This window comes from Puma concolor, chromosome A2 (genome assembly GCF_028749965.1).
Source record: "Puma concolor isolate L17-30 chromosome A2, mPumCon1.1.hap2, whole genome shotgun sequence".
Classification (NCBI taxonomy): Eukaryota; Metazoa; Chordata; class Mammalia; order Carnivora; family Felidae; genus Puma; species Puma concolor.
This window is the reverse complement of record NC_141668.1, coordinates 124,330,766-124,343,691: the sequence shown is the minus strand read 5'-3', so window position 1 is coordinate 124,343,691 and position 12,926 is coordinate 124,330,766. Positions and strand designations below refer to the sequence as shown.

General features: G+C 47.1%; 2 protein-coding genes across 10 annotated transcripts in view; one reads left to right on the top strand and one right to left on the bottom strand.

Moving 5' to 3' along the window:
- The window catches only part of ITPR1 (inositol 1,4,5-trisphosphate receptor type 1), a 328,509-nt gene that overhangs the window by 301,204 nt on the left and 14,379 nt on the right, over window positions 1-12,926 (top strand). For all 9 annotated transcript variants that reach the window (XM_086697546.1, XM_086697550.1, XM_086697547.1 and 6 more), the window contains one exon: window positions 700-860. In XM_086697546.1, coding sequence (XP_086553672.1) covers window positions 700-860 — 161 coding nt within the window. The remainder of the gene's footprint in view (window positions 1-699; window positions 861-12,926) is intronic.
- The window catches only part of LOC147583490 (uncharacterized), a 39,705-nt gene continuing 38,615 nt past the window's right edge, over window positions 11,837-12,926 (bottom strand). The window contains exon 7 of the mRNA XM_086682404.1: window positions 11,837-12,869. The gene's annotated coding sequence lies outside the window, so the exon portion shown is untranslated. The remainder of the gene's footprint in view (window positions 12,870-12,926) is intronic.

The window sequence follows — 12,926 nt, the reverse complement described above, 5'->3', positions numbered from 1 at the left end:
ACACACTTCTGTATCTATTTTATATACATATGAAAAAGGATGAGTTCATACCCATAGCTCTAATTCCAATTCAACGTTACGGTGTTTATCTTTCTCCCTTTCCATATTTGTACTCTCTTCTTTGACAGTGAGAAATCTGGCTCCCATGATATACCACATAGTTCTTTGATCGATCCAAGAATATACAGAAACTAGTCTCACAATTGCACACCCAGACCTCTGCAAAACAAACTTACCAGCTAGAGTTCAAAATGTGCTTAAAGTTCTTTTTGTCCTCATTCTGTCTCTTCAAAAACCTTTTAACATGTGTACATTTTGGCATCTCCCTGGGAGAAGGGACCTCACATTCACCAGTTGCCTGCTATGCATGAGCAGGTCACACCTGTGCTCATTTAAGCCTGAGCACTCCTAGAACGCAGACGGCAGTCCCCTGTTCCCTGATGGAGCAACTGAGGCACGTGGAGACTAAACAGTGACCGGTAAGGGGCAGAGTGGGACTCAGACCGAAGTCCATCTCTCTCACATCCTGTGTCTTTCCTGCTGTGATGTAAAAGGGAATGCATGTAGAAGGTCAACAGAATCCAATTCTTCACCAAGATGGGAGCTGGAACCACAGACTCCTCTCTGGACAGTTCTCTCACAGATTTTTCTAGACCATGGCTGCTCACTTGGGGCTGGGGGCTTTCTGTCTCTCCTTAGGCTTGGAAAGAGACAAGTTTGACAACAAGACTGTCACCTTTGAAGAGCACATCAAGGAAGAACACAACATGTGGCACTATCTGTGCTTCATCGTGCTGGTGAAAGTGAAGGACTCTACAGAGTACACCGGGCCCGAGAGTTATGTGGCAGAAATGATCAAGGTGAGCAGGAAGCTCCTGGAGGCAGCTCGCGCTGGGGCCAGACAGCAGGTCTGTCCTCGCGGCTCACGGCCTGGTGCTGGGAGCCAGCGGGCAGGTCACACGGCAGGAAAATAACATCTCACGCTTAATGGGCTCTTATCATAGTTCAGCTATTAAACTCTAGAACTCTGTGCGTCCTCTCAAGTGAACTTCAGAAGCACCGGGCAGGTGGTATCATCTACACTTTAAAGGAGGAAACGGTGAGGCTCTAAGAGGTTCATGCACAGCCACCTAACTGGGACTGGAGTTTTCACCTAGATCTAACTCTGTAGCCTGATTTCCCATCTCTGTGTACTCAGCCTCTTCTCTTCATTATGGCTGCTTTTCTGTTTTCTCCTTAAATAAGACCTGTCCCTAAGAGATAGCTTTTAAAAATGATCAGTCATTGTAATTCAGCTTGGTTTGTTTGGCCTCGGCCTACCCTTTCTGGGAGATGCTTCGCTAATCATCATAAAGGGATCATATGACAGAGGAACTGGAATCCCAAATTAATCTTGTTGCTGTTGGGGAGCGTGACCGCCATGTCCTGGGAGGAGGGGGAGCTGCTGCAGTTTCCAGAGCACTCTTCTCAGTCAGGGCTTTCTGGAGGCACGAAACGTGTGCCATAAGAGTCCCAGGCCAGCTGTCCTTTCATACGTGTGGTTTCTGAACTTCGTTAAAACGTTCAGGGGCCTCGGTAAAATGAGGAGGCATGATCTGTGAAGTCTGGGGAGCCTTTGTGATTTGCACTAGCTCACTTGGGGGAGAGGGAGCCGTTAGCTCGTAAGAAAGACTACACAGTACATTGACTTTCCTTCCAGTTGCCAAGGACTTAAGCACTCAGCCCGATAATGAGTTATCCTAAATGAACCCTTCTGTGTTTTTTATGCAGATGTGATTTTAAAGCTTTTTATCTAAAGAAATCTCAGGTGATGTGTGTTCGTATAAATACCATTGTATGCAGCAGATGCAGCCAGGTTCGTTCTTTTCTTGCTGGCAGGTCAGCAGTCACATGGTAATAGTCCTGAAAACCCCCATTGGACACCAGCTCAAGGGACTCTGGGTTCTGGAAGGCTTTCTGGGGATACTGTGCCGTCTGTACCTTTGAGGTCCTTAAAGTCTAATGCCATGCTTCTGAAACTCAGTGTACATACAAATCATCTGAGACAGGTTTAGAGTTTTGATTGTGATTCAGCAGGCACTGTCAGGACTTGAGGTCCAGCAAGCTACCAGGGGGTGCCCACGCTGCTGGTTGGCGGGTCATGCTTGGAGTAGTGAGAACCTAACTGAAGAGACAAAACAGATGCTGATTTGAGAAATGATCCTCTAAACTGGTGATGTGGGTGCTAAGGACAGGTATTCCTAATACTCTGTAAGCATTTAGCATTTTCTGGCTTTTAAAGCTCTTTCACATATTTTACTGTGTTTGTAATTAAATTTACCTTAAGTGGGGAACCAATCCGAGAGAACTTGGAGGTTCTCTCCAAGAGAAATCGATGAGGCTTGACAGAGGAGATGACTGTTAAGGGGTTTTGAAAGAGAGAGTCACCAATTAGCAGAGGTGGGGGAGGGGAGAAAAAAAAAAACATAGAGAATGAGAAAAAGATGCGAGTTCCAGAATGCGGTCAATAGATGTTCTCTCTTACAGATGAAAGCCACGCTCAGGGTTAGGTAGCTTGCCCAGAAGGAGGGAACCAGGGATCGGGGACGGGACCACAGCCACGCTAGACAGTAGACGAGGAGGGAGCCGGCAGCACTGGGCTGGCCTGGGACGGGACTGGTTTTTAAGGTTAGGAATTCTGATGGTCGCCAGTGCAGATTTCCCGTTAGGTCTCCAGGGTCAGGACACATCAACTGAAAAAGTTCTCAGCGCCTTTCTTTTCCTGAAGTTGTTGATGTTGTCAAACGAAGACATTCTGTCAGCATGATGCTGACAGAGACTGGTCTGCATACACACACATAAGTCACTTCATTTGCATTAAGTCCTGTAACGCAGAGAGGAGAGTACCTCTAGTTTTTACCCTTTTCCGCATTCTTTTTCTCCCTCACTTTGTGTGCTTCTCTCAGAAGTGTTTGTGTCCTATCTTTAAATCTTTAGGGGCCAGTTTTAAAGTTTTCTGTTAATCCCCTTACTTTACAGTCAGAGAAGATTCTGGTGCACTTTTAGGTTTCTGTCTCAATCACGTAAAGGGGCCTTGTGAGCCGTCACCTGGTGAGGATTAAGTGCCGGAAGTCACCACCCAGCCTGCTCAGAGCCCACTGCTTGGCCATGCTTTGAAAAAATCCAGCATTCAGTGTGCTTTCCTCATCCACATCATTCTTAAATTGTACAAGAACTTCTTGTCAAAAGACCTAAAAATATGTAGCATCAAAAGATTGTTAACTCTGAAATGTCAGAGTTGCTGAGGAACCAGACGTTTTGTGCCCTTAGCGAGGGCTCAGGAAAGCGTTAGATCCACTGGCTGAAAGGCAGTGCCTTTTGCCGACACCATTTTCAGTGGTGCCTAGTGTTAAGGTTGCACGCATCCCTGCTAGGGACTCCCCGGAGAACACTGGCCACAGGAGGTTGGGTCCTGGGGGTGTTCAGCTGGAAGTCCGTGGGAACTCAGAGCTGCGAGGGGCATGCCTACGTGGTGGACCCATTCAGTCATACCCTGCAGGGCAGCCACAGCCAGGAGAGGAGGTCCTCTGAACATTCCCCCTGAGGGGGCAGGCATCCTGCCCTCCACCCAGGGAGGAAAAGCCAGGTGATCTCTCTGAGAAGCCACCTCTATTACTCCGGGATCAAGGAGAGAGAAGGGCAGCTAACCATGTCAGAGACGGAAGAAAGAGTCAGCTGGCCGCTCACCTACTCTTTCACTTACCTCATGTCCCAAAAGATCTCAGTGAGACAGGCTCTTCTGGGACTTGGGTTTCTCAGGAAAACCACCTCTAGCCCACTGGCTGGAGGCCGGGGGTCTTTAGCTCTCCCTCAGCTCATGAATTAAGATCCCAGAGACTCATTAAGAACTGTGAAGTACCAGCTGCCTATAGACAACCCAGAAGCCTGGAGCAGAAGAGGCCCCAGGTGGTCAGTGCAGAGGGGGAGGAGCTTCACAGCTGCCCTGAAAACAGCTCCCTGCCGACAGGGGTGTCAGGGCGGGCGAATAGGTTTTCATCTCAAAAAACAAACACTGTGTTTCTTGCCATCTCAGGAGGGAAAGAAGGAGCGTGTGAAGATCACGGTAGAGGACTCAGCACCCACATGTTCACCCACAAATTAACTCTCGTCTGAACAGAAGAGAAGATTGTATATTCTCTTCTCTCTCCTTGCCCTCTCTCCTTTCAGTAGAGATGAGGCTATCCCTGGCAGAGCCAAGGCCAGGCTGACGCCTCCCATGAAGTCCTTCCTCCCTAAGCATTGGATTTGGAGGCAGAGAATCCAAGATGTGAGATTTGACTCTGCTCCTTCCTAGCCATGTCGCTCCAGGAAGTCAGGGGACTTCCCTGACCTGAGTTACTGTCTGTAAGTGGGGTTAATACCACCTCACAGGTCCACTGGGTGGTGGGAATGAGATGAATGTGGGGAACCCGGGGGTGGATGACAGAAGGGCCAGATGGACGGACAGAGCAGTCAGCAGGGAAACAGAGTGCAGTGCTGACAGAGAGCTGACGCAAGCATCGCGTCCTACACTTCCACAACTGTGTAAGATGTCTTGGCTGTTGGCACACTGTTGCTTAGAAAAGTCAGAATGGGCATCCTGACTCCAAGAAGTTCCTCCCATGGAAAATTCCGGCTTCTTCATGGCTCTTAAATTTAACATCTTAAGTGCTGTTAAATGTTGAGATAGGACAAAGTTAACAGTAGCATTCGTTCTCCATCGAACTGGCCTCCATACTTGTGACTAAACACACAATCTGTGTGTCTAGAGGTGTCCTCCACTCACATTCACAGCCCAGGACCAGGGGTTCAGGTAACTTGGGGAGTGGCCCCTGAGTTCTGTATCCCAACGGTTCTGTCACGACTGGACTTGGCTCCCTGGTGGATTCGTCCCTCAACTCCACACACATGATGGGAGGTGGGCTGTAACCAGCGCCTCAGAGGGGAAGCGAGGCCTCCCCTGTGACTCTGTACGGATCGCCCAGTATCGCTCCTTCTGGAGATGCAGTCTCAGATTCGTTGACTCAGGCCCCAGACAGAGCTGTACTTTCAGAGAAATGTGACTACGGAATGACCTCACTCAGCCCTGGCAGTTCAAAGCAAGAGAAAAAACCCTGAGTTTCCTTCCTCTCCCCATAGGAACTTGATTTTTGTGCTACCATGTGGAGTTTTAGTGATAGCCTTTTATGATAAGCAGTTTTATTAGCCCTGAACTGCATTTAAATTTTCACAGTAATTTATGTTGCACACTTTTTAAATTTTTTTTTTTTTTAAGGTTTAGTTATTTTTGAGAGAGAGAGCACTAGCCAGGGAAGGGCAGAGAAAGAGGGAGACACAGTCTCCAAAGCAGGCTCCAGGCTCTGAGCTGTCAGCACAGAGTCTGACGTAGGGCTCAAGCTCATGAACCAATGGGATCATGACCTCAGCCAAAGTCAGACGCTTAACCCACTGAGCCACTCAGGCGCTCCTGTAGCACACGCTCTTTTTCAGTAATTCAACATTCTTTGATTTGTATCCACTGCTGACTGAAATGAGAATTTGTTAGTCCATAGATAATGACACAATCAGATGTATTTAACCTGGATAAGTGGTAAACTAGTTGTATCTTTGCCTGAAGGAATTTAAATACTGCACATTGGGCATGTCGTACATAAAAGATCATATATATGATTCCCAGCAAAGATGCAGCAGCCCAATTTTCTGTGACAGTCAACCTCAGGAGAAAAGCCAGTGCTTACTTTGTTAAGCAGAATAAGTTATTCCTGAAAGTTAGAAACTCCAGGAATATTAAGAACGAAGATTGGTAAAGACCAAACTCTAACTTAAACTATACAAGTACAGATTTTATTCATGAAATCTAGATTTCCCCTCTGTACTTGGAATTCTGCCTTCAAAAATAAGTTCTACTTTCAGAGTTGTGTTTTTGAGTGAATTTCAGGGTGATAAGAGAGAATGCTGTGGGTCTGATTTCAACATCCCCTGCTACCTGGAGCTGCTCCTGACCCTTCTCTTCTCCCATATGGCATGTTAACTGACCACCGGGCCAGCTGGGGAGAACCTTCTCCTACCACAGCCTGAGTGTCCTGAGAAAGGCTGCTTCCAGAGGAGTGGACTCTGCTGTGCTCTGCCGTGACAAGGCAGACTGGATAATAACTCTGATAACAGGCCATGTTTAATCATTACGTACTGAAATAAATGCTTTGCACACATGATCCCAATTACTCCCCATAACAGCATTGTAGATAGCACCATTACCATTTTACAGATGGGAAACTGGGGCCCAGAAAGGTTGAGCAGCTTCTGCAGGGTCACCCTGCTAGAAAGGGCTGGTGCTGACAGAACCCACCCTGGGGCTGTCCTGACCTGTGCATATACAGTGTGGTTTCCCTCTGCGTTGACACGCAGCCCTCAGTGTCAAGAACCTGCAGCTGTTGGTCAGGCTGAATCTGGTTTTCCTGCCTTGGACTGGCTCATCCCCCAAGGGCCTCCTTCCATCCGGTGGTGCTGAATTAGCCACCTTCAAAAGAGGCAAGGCCCAGCAAAGGCCCCACTGGGGGTAGGGAGAAGGGTGAGGAAGACTGACCCCCTGGGTAGTGCTGAGTGGCTAGCGCATAAATCAACGACATAGAAGCTCTGTGCAGTAGATGAGTGTTAATTCCCTGAGCTGCCGCCAGCACAGCTAGTTAGGGAACCCCCTTGAGTTGAATACTACAGGGGTTATAGGAATGACGGGAGTTCAGGAAAGGCAGAACCAACTCTTACGAAGGGTGTATCTGAAATTACGTGTTAATTCTAACTCGGTAAAATCTGATGAACCTCCTTACCCTCACCTGAGCCTGGAACAGGGAATGCTCGTTCCTTTCGTGGCCATTATTTGAGGGGGGAGAGGTGTCTAAGGTAAGGGTAAGGAAAATTCACCAGAACCATAGACAGATGGGCTTCCACACCCGAGTGACTCATCTGAATGGTTAGAACTCCCTGATAATTAGAGTGTCTGATCCATCATCCTTTAAGCCTGGTGCTGACTTTTTCTCATAGTGAGAACAGACCACGCTCTCCCTCCCTCCCTCCCTCCCTCCCTCTTCCTCTCTCTCGGTCTTCCTCCTTCCCTTCCCCACGCATGCTCTCATACACTATTCCACTAGAGATTTCTCAATTTGTTCCAGCTTGTATTAATTCACTTGACCTCTTCAGAAACTAGTTGTATGGGGATATAAAAGCAAAGAAACAATCTTCTAAATCAAAAGTAGTGTCATGGCAGCTGGTGAAATGCTGTTAGAAAATAGTGCCTTCTTTCACATAAGAGGAGAGAGTCCAGGAGCCTCCATTCCTGGAAAATGCTTTGCTGAAAGCCCTTTTCAATTTGCATCAAAAAACTATGTAGGAGGTGGCTCAGTCAGTTAAGCATCCGACCCTTGATTTAGTCTCAGGTCATATGTCATGATTCATGAGATCAAGATCCGTGTGGAACAACATGCTGACCGCACAGAGCCTGCTTAGGATTCTTTCTCTCCCTCTGCCCCTTCCCCACTCGTTCCCACGATCACATGCTCTGTCTGTTCTTCTCTCTCAAAATAAAGAAATAAACTCTTTAAAAAACATGTAAGAGGGAGATGTTTTTGCTAGAAAATACCTCCAGTTAAATTTTCCAAGCAAAGAAATTCTCTTAGCAAATAAAGCACTACTAAACATTGATGAGGAAATACTGTAAGAAGATTCAAAGCCATAGGGCATCTGGCCTTAGCAGATCATGTTGATCTGTATTAGCTAAGAAGACACAGGAAGCAAGCACGTCAGAAAGCAGTGTGTTAACAAGGGCAAAAGATCAGAATAGGAACTGAATTACCTACATGTCACCGACTTCTTTTAAGAGGGGAAATGACCCAAGTCTTGCACCTTTCTTGACCCAAGAGAGAGCCTTGGTGCTAGAAAATCTGCAGGCGGGCACTTGGCGAAGTGAGGGCAGCAGCTTTCTGCCCGAGGAGCTCCGTGAAGGGACGAAAGGAAATAACTCGGGACAGAAATGGAAACCAGGAATTACTTGTGTTTCATAATCAGATAAGAGCGAGTCCGTCTGCAAGGAGGGAATGCTGGTAGTGGTCTTGTGAGCAGAAAAGTGAACGTAAACGTCAACCCGAAGGGTCTCAGCTCAAGGCAATGAGAAATGGGGAGTCCATAGTAGCCAGGACTGAGAGTACAGTGCCAGAAGAGGTCAGCAGGCTGTGCACCCACCTCCCCACAACCACCTGCCTCATCGCGTGCCAGGCGGGCATGTCCTGGCTGGTGATTGAGTGACATGGAAACCCTGTGCTTTCGTGCAGATGTGCAGTAGTGGATTCCGACTTTTTTTTTTTAATTTTTTTTTTTTTAACGTTTATTTTGGAGACAGAGACAGAGCCTGAACGGGGGAGGGTCAGAGAGAGAGGGAGACACAGAATCGGAAACAGGCTCCAGGCTCTGAGTGGTTAGCACAGAGCCTGATGCGGGGCTCGAACTCACGGACCGCGAGATCATGACCTGAGCTGAAGTTGGACACTTAACCGATTGAGACACCCAGACGCCCCGGATTCTGACTTTTATTCTGGGATTCCGGTGAGGTTGCTGAGAGGAAGAGAGTGCCTTCATCAGTTCCAGGGACAGACATTTCAGCGCTGGTAGTGCTGCATCGTCAGCTTCCCTGTCTAACCTGGGGGGCCACAAGCCTTGATTAAATGTCCCTCAGGCTCCGAAAGCCCTTCGCCGTGGGTGTGGATACAGCCCGTGCTGTGCTCCAGTACAATTCCCAGAATGCTTTCTGAAGTTAGCTGACACCATGGCAGAGCGCGAGAATATTAGAGCAAGGGAGAAGTGGAGAGGGATTTGGCACTTGCCGTTCAGTGGCTGGAAACAGCGTGTCAGCAGCACCGGACTCGCCTCCCAACCAGCCAGACATGCTCGCGCCCCACCCTCTGCACTTGAGCTTGGGTTTCTGTCCGTGGCGGCTGCACAGAGCAGTTGCTGAGCTATGATTCCCCGCCCAGGCTTATCACACACTCTGCCCTCTAGTCTAGAGGCTAACAAGTCACCCCTTGCCCTGCTGTGCACTTCACAGGTGCGTGCTGCTTCTTACGAAGCACTTGGCATTGGGACCCTTGGTCTGCACTGACCTCCCAGCTCTCTCTGAATTTTCCACACTCTGACCTTCATAGAGGGTGTGCAAGGCACCATTGGTAAGAATGAGTGGAACAGAGCCATAATCGGAAAGGATTATCTATGCTCACTTAGAGCCTGTGCAGAATCTGAGAGAGGTACGTAGCAACTGTTGGATCATTCAGCTGAGGACTGCCTCCACCACTGGTGACAGTCTCCCCATTGTGAGCTAGTCCAGGGATGTATGTAGGAATTGATGTGTCTGTACACGCTTGTATTTGTGTATACATATTTACTCACATATTTCCCCCAACTCAGCAGACATGGGAAGTGCAAAAACGTATTTTCCTCCCCTCCACATACTGGAGCTGCCTCCTGCTCTTTCCCCCAGTACAGCGCCCACCGAGCTGCCTTCCTTGCCCCCTGCAGTCTCAGACACCCTCACTGCACTTAGAGTGCCGTTTTCCCCTGAATCTAAAGACTGACTGTACCTGATACAGCTTACCTGACCGCGAAATTACAGTATGTAATGCATATAACACAGAAAATCATATAGACTGTTTATTGGTAAGGCTTCTGGGCAACAGTAGGCTAATTGTTAAGTTTTGGGTGAGTCAGAAATCATATGCAGATTCTCACCTGTGGGAGTCAGCACCCTTAAATCCCTGGGATGTTCAAGCGTCAACTGTACATACGTTTAGGATTCTTTAAGATATCCCTTTATAATGAAGCCGTCTAACAAGTCACTAAGGAATGTGAGAATGAAGAGTTATTAGTATTTAGGTACAGTCCTATGTATGTGCACATTACACAAGTGGACAAGGCTCTCAGTTTCTCCTTTCACACACCCACTTCTTCTCAGGGCCTTGGTGTGACCCCCATATAAAGTGAGAAAGTTGAATCAGGGTCTCTTAGGCCGTCTTTAGCATTGTAATTCAGCGAAGCAACTTGCAAAGCAGTGGTAGGAGTCCGTGAACTACTAAAGAGGGTCTCTGTCTAGAGCAGGGATGAGGGTGTCAGGAGGGAGAGAGGACGCCTGTGTGAACAAGCCGGTAAATCTTTGGGGTCAGGGTGCCCGGGTCAGGTCAGTAAAATGAGGGATTTGGAAAGGACTGAGGAATTTAGAGAGCCTGCACACAGCTGGTGATCTCTTTCACTCTTAAGAGCTGGAGCTCTGTGGCACATTTCCTCCAAGCCACTCCCACGTCAGTAACAGTGCCAGTGACTTGCCCCTCAGCTCTCACTGGAGTCGTATCAATGGTGAAAGAGATGACATTTTTCTCTTTTCTGGGAGTCTATCTAGGCAGGGCTGACCTTAAGGAAAACCATTTCAGGCAAGAGTTTGACAATATGTAGACCTATAGGATGACTAACACTGTTCGAAGGGACGTTGTTGTTCCTTCGTATGTATGGAAGCAGCTTACATACAACAACCTTACAATAGTGAGGTTTATGAGTGTATACGTATGTGTATGTATATTCAAAAATCCCAAGTATTTTTTCCTGAAACAACAGCAAAGAAATTTGGAAAGCTGTTTAAGTAGACTTCTGGAAAAAGTCATGGAATCCAGAAAAGAATACAGGAAAAAAACAATAAAAATTGCTAAAATCCCATACATAACCTCTGGGAATGTTCTGCTAGATTTCATAGCTAACTGAATATGCTGGGGAAGCTGCCGGGGCAAAGGGTCATGAACCAGCTTGACCGGGGGCAGGTTACCCTAAGTGTTCTCTATTAGGAACCTCCAGTGGGTCAGCCATGCCTTGTCCGACACCGTCTGCCAGCCCCACCTTTCTCTTCTGTGTGGCCCCTGGCTTCCTCACTTGGAGTGGCAAGCATTGCTTTCTCAGAGTCTCAGTGGGGGCCCAGAAATCACTTCACCTGAGGGCCTACAATGACTTAAACCAGTGATTCTGCAGCTGGCTTTTCTTAGGGATTTCATCAGAAATGGGTGCGGTTCTCTATGCTGGCGAGGGCCTGTCTTTGTTACACTGTATCATCCAAGAACAACTATTAACCGAGTCTGGGAAGGGTAAGTGGTCACTCCAGCCCAGCTGAAGATTATATAATGTGGCCTGCTTTGGTAATGTCATTCAGAGCTCAAGAACAGAACCACTCTGACACCTAAAGTTGGGAGTCGTGTGGGTAACCTTCATATGGCTGCATTGCCAAAAGAGAAATTCTGTATCTCTAAAATGGAATGCCGTAGAAAGGAAGGAACCTGACACGGAGTCACTACACCTGGAGTCAAAATGTGGATTGCAGGGTTGACTCCACACTAGCTTTGAGACCTTAGGCTGATGACACCGATTTAGAATACTTTTGCATAATGCTTTCCAGCTTATGGGACACTTTGTCACATCCATTTGATCCTTACACGGTAACTCTGTGGGGGTAGCCCATGATCTCTTTCTCAAAACACAGAAACGGAGACCCAGGTTGGTTAACCAACCCATTCACTGGTGCACTGTCTATAACACACTGCGGCACTGTGACTTCAAGTCCTGAGCTTTTGATTCAGGCTATGACTCTTCCTGATGACAAACTCATGTCACAGGCTGTTGTAGAAACACACCTGTGAAATGCAGGGATACCGTAAGTGGTTTGAGTTCACTGTACTTTGGGAACAGAGGGAAGTGTGGATCCTTGAATTAGGGACTGGCCAACAAATTCCAGGTGTGGGATCTATTGTTTTTAATAGACTTTATTTTTTACAGCACTTTTAGGTTTACATAAAAACAGAGCAGAAAGCACAGAGTTCCTGTACACTCCCCCCTCCCTGCCTCACTCCCACCCAGTTTCTCCTGTTATTAACATGTTGCATTACCGTGGTATGTTTGTTTCCACTGATGAACCAAGATGACACATTATTAGCTACAGACCAGAATTTACATTAGGATTCACTCTTGGTGTTGTACCTTCTATAGGTTTTGACACATGTATAATGCCATGTATCCACCATTACAGCAGCAAACAGAATAGCTTCACTGCTCTAAAAACCCTCTGTGCTCCCCCTATTTATTCATCCCTCCCTCTCCCCAACCCCATGATCTTTTTAACATGTTCATACCTGGGATTCATTTTTTAGTTCAGTTTTTTCTGAATGTATAATAATTGCTATAAATAGCTTTTAGAGTCACTGAGCATAGAGATCATTATCACCGTTGTTCACCGAAAGCAACAGATTTGGGGTTCTATTTTTTGCTGTGATCTTAAAAAAGTGAGCTCTACGGATTATTTTAGTCCCGTTCAGTAAAAAATAATCACCCCTCCCTACAAAAGGGGCAAGTGATTTAAGGTTTATTAAGTGTCCTATATTCCTGGTTTTGGAAAGTTAAAGGATGATCTTCAGTCCTCCCCTGCCTCCTCTGCGCTCTCATCCCGGGTGTCCCTAGGCATTCTGGGAAACCCTGGTGTGTCCTCCTGCTTGGTAAGCTGAGTAGAAACACACTTGCTGTCTGATCGAAAGGAAAGTGTTTACCTTCTTTGATCTCCTCAGAGGGGACTATGAAGGAAAGAGAAGCCCCAGGTCTCTTTGTCCGTCATGCCCCCACCAAAAAATGTCAAGTCTCCCATCAGGCTATAAAAGAATAAAGGATTCAACAGTAAATGTTCCATTGTTTACGTGGCAAACTAACCAAGACTACCTGAGCAGACTTTCTCTGAGGAAGGTGACTGATTACCTCAGTAGTCTTTCTTAGAACAGCCTCTTCAGTTGAACCTGGGAAGAAGGAAAAAAAAAAAAAACTCTTCTCAGAATGATTAGCATTTGCATCAT